This window comes from Pistacia vera, unplaced genomic scaffold (genome assembly GCF_008641045.1).
Source record: "Pistacia vera cultivar Batoury unplaced genomic scaffold, PisVer_v2 Contig1012, whole genome shotgun sequence".
NCBI lineage: Eukaryota > Viridiplantae > Streptophyta > Magnoliopsida > Sapindales > Anacardiaceae > Pistacia > Pistacia vera.
The window spans coordinates 130,119-140,810 of record NW_022195042.1 but is presented as its reverse complement, the minus strand read 5'-3'; the positions used below and the strand labels follow the sequence as shown (position 1 = coordinate 140,810).

Sequence of the window (10,692 nt, the reverse complement as noted above, 5' to 3'; positions counted from 1 at the left end):
TACTTTGTAGCTATTATGTGTTTGTGGTGAATAGAGTTTGTGTTGGATGATAAAGAATGACAAGTTTTTTTTTTTTTTTTCTTTTATTTTTGCTTATTTCATAGTGCTGTGCAACCTTTTAAAATTCTGGAAGATTAATTGTTGGACCTCAAAGCAATGGTCATATTTCATGCAGGAACTACTAATTTAAAGAGGGGCAAAATTGTCATTTCGATTCTATTTACGTCCCAAATTGTCCAAAGAAAAATGTTGCAACTCCTCTTCTTCTGCTTTGAAAAAGAAATATTTTCCTATTACTAAAATGTTCCATTATAATTTTGTTATTTAATTAATTAATTTTTTTTTTTTTTTTTTTTTGTCTAAACCACTTTCATAAACAATACGCACAACGAGTGGGCCTTATAACTTGTAATTAAAATAAATCTTTACACCTACATTAAATATATATTTAAAATTTGTACAAATTTAATACTATTTATTTGCTATATAATATTTTTATTATTTATTTCTTTAATCATCAACTCAATGTAAAATTAATTTCAATACAAACAATATATATTTAATGCCACATATAAAACAATAATAATGTAAAATAAAAAAAATTCTATAAACATACCCGCGTAATGCACGGACTTTAAGCCTAGTATATATATATTTTTTTAAATGTATATATACTAATTTGTTAATTAATAAATAATAACTATAAAATACTAATTAATTCCATTTGGGAATAGTGTGTATATTATTCCAAGTTGGATTAGGGTTTTAATTGCCAAGTATAAATAAAGCAATTAAATTTATTTTACACAAACATTCTCTAACCCTAGCTTCACGTTTTTACAAAGAGAAAAGGAGAGTTTTTCTTCTCTTGTTCCTTAGCACCCCGTTTTGATTCTAACAAATCGCATCGAAGTGAGCAATCTTGTCTTCGTGTGGATACTGTATGTGCAACCATATTCTTTTATTGAAAGCGAGATAAACGAATCCAAAGAAGGAGCCATCAAACGTTGGTGAGAAATCAAATCTTGTGTATTTTGATTTAGTTTTAGTTTTAACATGTAAACAATGTAATCATATATAAGGATTTATGGGATATTGGTGTTAATCTAAAAAAAAAAAAAAAAATATTCCGCTGATTTAACCATTCGATTAAACACTAACAAGCAAAATATCACTTGGCTTAACACCACAGGAGTGGCCACCATGGTAAGCTCTCAATTGATACATATATTTGACTTCGTTATGGTATTTTTTGTACCATGAACTTACCACCACTGCGTAAAGCAACAAGTCAAGGATCTTCATCCATTTATACTTAATTGCCTTAAAGCAAAGTTCAAGTGTATGAAGAAACGGCTAATCCTAGGAAGGATTTGGAATCTAAGACCTAATTGTAGACTATATGAGTATTCGGAGTATTGGGTAATGAATTCTTCAGGAGGTTGAGAGGTTGAAAGGGAATGTCCCTAGTGGAAAAGGGATAAACATAAAAGAGGAAGATAATAATTTCCTAGATTCTACCCTAATCTAAAAGGGAATAATATCACCTAAAATACCTTACCTCAATGACTCTTACCAAGTCTGGATTCCTCACTCATAGAGAAAACCAAATTAAAGGTCATCTAATCCTCCATTTATCTATAAAAGGAAAGGCACAACACAAGTTTACTCACCTATATATAACATTAGAAGAATTAGAAATATAATATATTGTATTATTATGTAGTGAATCAAAGTAAGTTTGATTGTTTGTAAAGAAATATTAGAAAAGGCACAACACAGGTTTACTCACCTATATATAACATTAGAAGAATTAGAAATATAATATATATTATCATGTAGTGAATCAAAATAAGCTTGATTGTTTGTAAAGAAAAATTAATGAATTAGTTACAAACAATATTTTTTTATAAGCTATAAGATATCCTAGATAATTTTAGAAAAAGAAATGATTAAATACCATAAATGTTATTTATATAATATTATAGCAATTTTTAAAATTATTTTTACCCAACTTTTTTAATATCTTTTTTCTAGTTGTTCAAACGAAACTTAACTTCCAGGAGTGAAGCAGAAGATAGAAAAAATAGGAAACTGATATTTTTGGAATAAATAATGATTTATTTAGATTTATTTTTTAAATAATTTTTTATTTTAAAAGGACCTTAGAAGTTAGAAAAGAGTTTTTACGGGGCTTAAATTAAAACACTCTTTTGGAGTTTAGACTTACAGTCTAGGAAGTATTAAAATTAGAGTTAAAAACTTTATTTTGTGCTAATAATCTTGTACGGCTTAAAAACTTGGGGGGACGTGAAGTAGTAAAAATCTATGTTAAAACTCATTATAATACATAAAAAAAACATAAATTTTTAAAAGGAGTTGCCTTTAGGCGGAGGGCGACCATGGCCCTAAGAAGTCAAGCTTAATGATAGTTTCGCCTCTAGCACTAATCTATAATGTTTTATCTGTTATAATTATAGTGGTGTAATTACGAGAAAGTAAAAAAAACGTTGAGTTGACAGTTTTCTTTTATATTTGTTCATGTGATTACCGTTGTTTTAAAGAGTACCTTTGTATCAAAGTTCTAAATAACAAAGGGTGGTATTTTTTTATTATTTTATTATTTGGTCGAATTAAATATATAAATATCTCTACTTTATTAAAAAATTATTCAACATATATAACCTTAAGCCATTTTGTCGTTGCTTTATCAAATTAAGAAATATATATATATATAATTCATATAATTGGGAAAGAGACTTTTAATGTCCTTGTTGAAACAGTCAAAGTCTTCAATAATACTATTCCTACGGAGACATATATCTGTTATGGGGCGTTTGGTTGGCGGTAATGTCAGATTATTGGGGTAATATCATCTGATATTACTTGATTATCACGTTTGGTTGTCAAGTAATATAAGATTCCGGTAATCTTCAAATACCAATAATAGTTACTATTGGTAATATTGGAGGTAATCTAATTATCTCCATTTTCTTAGGTATTTTGAGATTACAAGGGTTATCATTTTTTGTTATAATTTTATCCCTTATTAATGAAAATTTTAGACAATAATGCCCTCATTTTAAAATAAATTTACATTAATATCCTATTTCAATTTTACCCTTGTTTAACTAAAATTTTGGATAATAATGTCCTTATATTTAAAACAATTTACAGATCACTGCCACTCAGCCACCCACCACTGCCACCACCGCCTACAACGGCCAACCACCACGAACCGCCTCGAAAAACTCGTCGAAGTCCCTAAAAAAGAACTAGTTTGAGTGGGAGGCTCCGAGAGTCATCGATATGGCCGTTTCGGCCATATTGTTAGCCGAAAACGGCCATATCAGGCCAGATCTAGGCAAGATCTGGCCGTTAACGACCACAGACCTGGTCGTTAACTGCCAGATCTATTCCGACTGAAATAGATCTGGCTGTTAACGGCTAGATCTCGCCCAGATTTGGCCGATAATGGCTAGGGATCTGGCCATTAACGGCCAAATCCACCGATCTGGCCGGAAATGGCCAGAATAGATCTGGCCATTTTCGGTCAGATCTGGCCTGATATGGCCATTTTCGACCATCAATATGGCCGGAAACGGCCATATCGAAGCCTCTTAGTCACGGTGAGTTACTGATGGGGACTTTCGGAGACTTCCGGCGATGGTATGCGGCGGCGGCAGGAGATGGGGGTGATTTCGTAATAAATTAAAGTTTTATATAAGCAATGATGTTTTAACTAAATCTGAAATATTGGGGGTTAAAAGAAATTATTCAAAAATTAATAATAAAAATAATATTTATAAAGGGGACAATTTAGTAATTTAAATAACATACCCACCAATTTATTCCCCATAACCAACCATATTAATATAACATACCTACCAACTAACCAAACATATTTTCTTAAAGATTCCCAGTAATCTTTTAAGATAATCTATCTTTCCAGTAATCCAACATTCCCAGTAATCTAACATTCCCAGTAATCTAACATTCCTGAACCAAACACCCCCTTAAAGTTATATAATTAATATGAAAATTGACCTCATCAATTTTGTGATTTTACAGGTAACAAAATTAATTGACAGTATGCCCAACATAAATGTTAGCTCTCTCTGTCTCCTTTCCTGGCTATTAACACTCAAGTGGCATTAGCCTCAAGGCTCAAACCAATCATGTTTTAAGCTAGTGTCCTGTTCTCTGAGGTTTTCAACTAAGAAAATTAAAATGGATCGTTTATGCTGCATGCTATGGCTTCTCTTGACATGGGTTTCAATCATATCCGTACTGTCCATTGCCAGAAGACTCAAACCAACTTCAAGAAAGCTTCCTCCAGGACCAACAAAATATCCACTCATCGGAAACATCTTTGATCTTGGAAATAAACCTCACAAGTCTTTAGCAAAACTTGCCAAGGTTCACGGCCCCATAATGAGTCTTAAACTTGGCCAGGTGACTACCATTGTCATGTCTTCTGAATCCATGGCCAAACAAGTACTTCAAATTCATGATAAATCTTTCTGTGACCGAACTATTCCTGACTCTCTCCTTGCCCACCAACACCATGAATTTGGAATGCCATGGCTACCGGCCTCCACAGAATGGAGAAATCTCAGGAAAATATGCAACTCATATATTTTCTCTAGTAAAAAAGTTGAAACCGATCAAGACCTAAGGCGCAAGAAAGTGCAAGAACTCGTTGCTTATGTTGAAGAAAGTTGTAGCGGTGGTAGAGCAATAAATATTGGTCAAGCTGCTTTCACTACTAGTCTTAATATGTTGTCACGCACTATTTTCTCAGTTGATTTGGCTGATCCTACTTCAGATACGGGTCAAAAGTTTAAGGAACTTGTGTGGGATATTATGGTAGACATGGGAAAGCCTAATTTAGCCGATCATTTTCCGCTGCTTAAAAAGATTGACCCGCTAGGTATACGGCGTCGCATGGCAACTAATTTCGGAAAGATGTTTGAACTCTTTGATCGCATGATTGATCAACGTTTGAAGCTACGAGATGGTCATAATGAAGACATTCTAGATATTCTACTCAATATCACCCAAGAGATTGATAGAAATTGCATCAAACATTTATTTCTGGTAAATCATTGCTTCTTTTCTTCTTTTACTAGTATTAATTTACAAAAGCCTATATTATTTTTCAATATAACATATTTTGTGCTTTTGAGCAATTATTGAACAGGATTTATTTGTCGCCGGTACTGACACAACTTCAAGCACATTGGAATGGGCAATGGCAGAACTACTCTTGAACCCAGAAGCTTTATCGAAAGCTCAACTGGAATTGGAGCAAACTATTGGAAAAAGGAACCAAGTTGAAGAATCCGGCATCACTCATTTACCTTATTTACAAGCAATTATCAAAGAAACTCTCAGGTTGCACCCGCCAACTCCATTATTACTGCCTCGAAAAGCCTCAGCAGATATAGAACTCAGTGGGTTCACTGTCCCAAAGGATGCAAAAGTTTTAGTGAACGTATGGGCAATTGGGAGAGATGCAACAGCATGGGACAATCCAAACTCTTTTATACCAGAAAGATTCTTGGGGTCGGATCTTGACTTTAAAGGCCACCATTTTGAACTCATTCCGTTTGGCGGTGGACGGCGAATATGTCCTGCTGTGTTAATGGCAATCAAAATGTTACACTTGATGTTGGCTTCACTTATTCACTCCTTTGATTGGAAGCTTGATGAAGAGAAAATGGATATGGAAGATAAGTTTGGCATCACCTTGCAGAAAGCTCAACCACTATTTGCGATTCCTATTGCTCGCCGTTTTAATTAATTACTTTACAATTTCTCTCTATTATGTATGTTTCTTGTGTAATTTATATTGTTCGTGAATAAATACTTCAATTTCAATATTATACATAATAGACTTAATTTTAATGCCCTTAAATTCATCCGCTTGTTCATTTTAAAATAAAATAATTACTTTAGAGTATTTCTTATGAGTTAAGAGAGGACAATATACTATTAAAAAAATATATTTATCAATCAATATGTTAGCTTTAAGATATTTATCTCTTAAAAAAAGAGTGTTGAAGATCTTAAGATCCTTAGTATAAAGGTTTCCTAGAATGAGAGATTATGGTGTTTGGTTAGAGAGAAAGTGAGGGAAAATGAGAGAAACATAATGGACCACTCCTTTGATTGGAAGCTTGTTGACGAGAAGATGGTTATGGAAGATAAGTTTGGCATCACCTTACAGAAATTAAGCTGAAAATACTTTTAAACAGTATTCTCTTAAAAAATGGGGCAGGTTCGGACTGATTTTTGTTCTACAGTGCAAGAATGTAAACCCATTAGGGGACACGAGTTTATTTAATGAGCCTGCTGTATTATTTTCAAAACTAATTTAAATTTATATAAAAAAAATTACTTTTAATTATAAAAAATAATTTAACAAATTAAAGATTAAATTTACTTTAAAAAGGAATAGGAAATAACATAATGTAGCATATAACTTATTATAACATAACTAAATATTTAAATATAAATTTTGATTAAAGTATATTTATATGTTTTAATTATAAATATATTTATATTTTTCTCAAAATCAATTTAATGGTGTAATTTAAACTTTTTAATATATTTAATTTATTATATCGTATGTAAACCTATTTAGTCTATTCTCATACCAATTGCTAAACATAATATAATATTATAAACCATACAAACTTATTCAATCTAATATCCTAACTTAATATAATGTGTCAAACGCACCTGTAATGTCTTTAAATTCATCCGTTTCGTTCATTAAATAAATAAAGTAATTACTTTTATCTCGTTTCTAGAATATTTCTTTTGAGTTAAGACAAAACTTGACTTAAAAAAAAAAAAAAAATGCAATTATCAATAATTATATTTGTTTAAGATATTTATCTCTTATAAGCAGTGTAACTCAAGGGCGGAGGGAGGGGGTCAAGGAAGGTCAACTTGACTTTGAAAAATTAGCAAATATATATATTAACTTCTAAATTCATCAAATATATCAAATTAAATACTTAGTTTTTATTAAAAAAAATCCCAAAAATACATTTAACAAATTATATAATGAATTTTATATATATTATTTAATTGTAAAAAGAATAAAATGAAGAAAGTTTGTACATCTTTTTATATATTTTATAAAATAAATATCATTTTTAAAATTTGTTTATCAAATTAAACTACTGTCAATTGCTTTATGTTTCAATACTTGAAGTTATGAAAAAAAGATAAATATCAAAAATATGCATTTTGATGCATTATTTTAAGGGTCAAAATATAAAAGTAAAATTACAACAAAAGTTATAATATTTTACTATAAAAGCTAGATAAATCTTTGAATATTTTATTAGTAGAAATTTTATTGTCATTTAATTTGGAGGTATTGTTATTTGTGTTGGCTTAATAACTTGTTCATTAGTAAATATTTTGGTTTTATTTTACACTCGTTAAAGTATTATAAATTTATTCTATATCGTCAAACATAATTATAAAATATTAATTATAAAGAGCATTATAAATAAATACTCATATATATTTTTGTATAACTTATACCCAATATATTACTTATTATAAGTTTATTTACAATTATATTATTAAGTTTAATTAACATCTTGACCCCTGTAAAATGAATTTCTGGCTACATCCCTAGTGTAACTCATCTAATTTTTAATAAAGATTTTCTTAGTAAAATATATTAGAGCAGTCAACTGCTGTTAGTCAGCTTAGTTAGTTTACTGTTAATTGTTAGTATAGTTACAAGTTAGTTGATTGTTAGTTGCATCCAGCTGTGTAACTATAGTTAATAAATTTAGTAACTATATATGATTAGTAAATGTTGGTTAATAGCAAAAGCTGTAGTTAAGCTTGTATATAGTTTTGTAACGGAAAACACAGCAATACACGAGAGAAAATTCTTTCTTCATGAAAACTCTCATTTCTTCATTTCATTTCATGGTATCAGAGCGATGCTTCCACAACTTGATTTGATCTAAGTACTCCAAATCAATCTTTCGACTCTACATGAACCCTTCGTTTCTTTTTGGAGTAGTGAAAGAAGAGATTTCAGAAATTGAAAGCAATAATGGCAGGTGTCAATGGATAACCGAATATAGCAGCAACAGATCCAAATTCGCCAAATTCGCCTCTTTATATACATCCATCGGATACTCCAGGTTCAGTCTTAGTCTCAGAACAACTTATTGGGACTGAAAATTATGGAATTTGGAGTAGAGCTACGATAGTATCGTTGCGTGCTAAAAACAAGTTAGGGTTTGTGGATGGAACTTGCAAGAAATTGACATTTGATACTCTTTTACATGCACAATGGAAAGGTGCAATTCTTTGGTATTGGCCTGGATTTTCAACATAGTATCCAAAGATATTTTCAGTGGAATTGTTTACTCTACAAATGCCTCTCAAGTCTGGCAAGATCTTCAGGAGCAATATCACAAGGTGAATGGTACAAGAATTTTTGGAATTCACAGAGAAGTTGTGAATCTTGTCCAAGGTACAAACTCTGTGGCATTGTATTTTAACAAACTAAAATCTCTATGAGATGAATTGAATGCTTTAGTAAGCTTGCCACCTCCTGATAGTGCTACAGCAAAGGCTTATCATGAACATTTAAACCAGCAAAAATTATTGCAATTCTTGACGGGACTTAATCATTCATACTCAATGGTGCATAGCCAAATACTATTAATGTCACCACTGCCGTCGATGAAACAAGCATTCCCAATTGTGAATCAAGATGAAAGTCAGAAGATACTTGCTAGAATCAACACCAATTCAGAGGTTTCAACTGCACTTTATGCATAGAATAATCAAAAATCACAAAACCAGAATCCGAAGTACAAAGAAAGAAGCCATATTTTGAGTGTGAGCACTGTCATCTTCCTGGAGATAGAAAGGATACCTGTTACAAGATGCACAGCTATCCTACAGATTATCGGTTCACAAAAGGAAAAAATGGAGCAAAAGCTAAGGCCAATCATGTGCAATCTTCACTATTGACCAGTGATTCTAAGTCTGGCACAAATCTTGGAACCATTCTTACAACTGAGCAATATAATCAACTCTTGCAACTGCTTGGGAAAGAGAATGTATCAGCTCCAATAGCTAACCTTGCAGGTAATCTTATTTCTCAGTATTCATACTGCCAGTAATTGGATTATAGATTCAGGAGCGACAGACCATATGACATATGACTATTTAGGCCTAGAATCTCCTATTGATATAGGCACATCCCATAACACATTGGTAGGACTTCCAAATGGTACCAAAACTAACATACAACATACTAGTTCTTTCAGTTTGGATGAAGTGATTTCTTTAGATAATGTGCTTCATTTACCAGATTTTAAGTACAACTTGCTTTCTATGTCCAAGTTAACTACTTTAAACAATTGTTCAATTACATTTTATCCTGATTTTTATTTGATTCAGGACCTTTGGACTGACAAGTTGAAGGGGATTGGTAAACATAAGCAAGGGCTATACTATTTCATGCCTCTTTCAAAGCTAAAAACCAATGTAACCAATTTACAAACAATAAGTGACAATGCCCACAAAACTTCCTATTGTATGCAAAATGTAACTTTTGGTTTACAAACTAATAAAGATTATATCGTTTTGTCATCATATGCATCTTCTTTGAATAATAATCTAGAAATTTGGCATCATATGTTAGGGCATGTTCCATATCACATCTTAAAATTGATACATGATAATCTGTCGCTAACACATATACCCCACTATTCTATATGTCCACTAGCTAAACAAACTGGGATTCCATTTCCCTTGAGTCAATCTACTACTACTAGTACCTTTGATCTATTGCATATGGATGTTTGGGGTCCATATAAGATACCCACTCATGGAAATACAAGATATTTCTTAACCATTGTGGATGATCATTCTAGGATAACTTGTCTTTTCCTCATGCAATTCAAATCTGATGTTTTTCAAACCTTTAAACATTTTTTGTCCATGGTACAAAGTCAATTTGACAAGACTCCTAAGTGTATCCGAACTGAAAATGGATTAGAATTCTTTAATAAAAAATTGTTTTGAATTGTTGCATGACAAAGGTATAGAACACCAAAGTACTTGTGCATATTCCCCTCAACAAAATGGTATTGTTGAGAGGAAGCACAAACATATTTTGGAAGTAGCTAGAGCCTTGAAATTTCATTCACATGTTCCACATAATTTTTGGGGGCATTGTGTAAAGATAACAGTCTACATTATAAATAGGTTACCTACTAAAGTTCTTTAAGGGCAATCACCATATGAAAAAAATTTTCCATAAAAAACCTAACATTGATCACTTGAAAGTTTTTGGCTCCCTTGCTTATGCTACTGCCTTATCTCCTAAGGATAATTTCTCTCCAAGGTCCACTCCATGTGTTTTCTTAGGCTACTCACCTATACAGAAAGGTTATTATTTGTATGATTTAAAAACACATTCTGTTCAAGTTAGCCGAGATGTGGTTTTTTATGAAATAATTTTTCCATTTGCTTTGTCAAAATCATCACAACCTATGTTTTTATCAGAACCATTCCTGGAATTAGATTTTGTTTCACATTCCTCATTTGTCATAGATCAATCTAAATTATCTAGAGATGTTTCATCAGTTCAGACAACAAAACTAGCCTCTATTATCCCTTTCCTTGATT

General features: G+C 31.5%; 1 protein-coding gene across 1 annotated transcript; it reads left to right on the top strand.

Annotated features, from left to right (window-relative positions):
* The first annotated feature begins 4,149 nt into the window (after positions 1-4,149).
* On the top strand, positions 4,150-5,890 carry LOC116114624 (geraniol 8-hydroxylase-like). The gene is made up of 2 exons (XM_031400797.1): positions 4,150-5,100; positions 5,204-5,890. Exons 1-2 carry the CDS (start codon positions 4,231-4,233, stop codon positions 5,804-5,806), a joined length of 1,473 nt encoding a protein of 490 aa, XP_031256657.1. The 5' UTR covers positions 4,150-4,230; the 3' UTR covers positions 5,807-5,890.
* Positions 5,891-10,692: the final 4,802 nt, after the last annotated feature.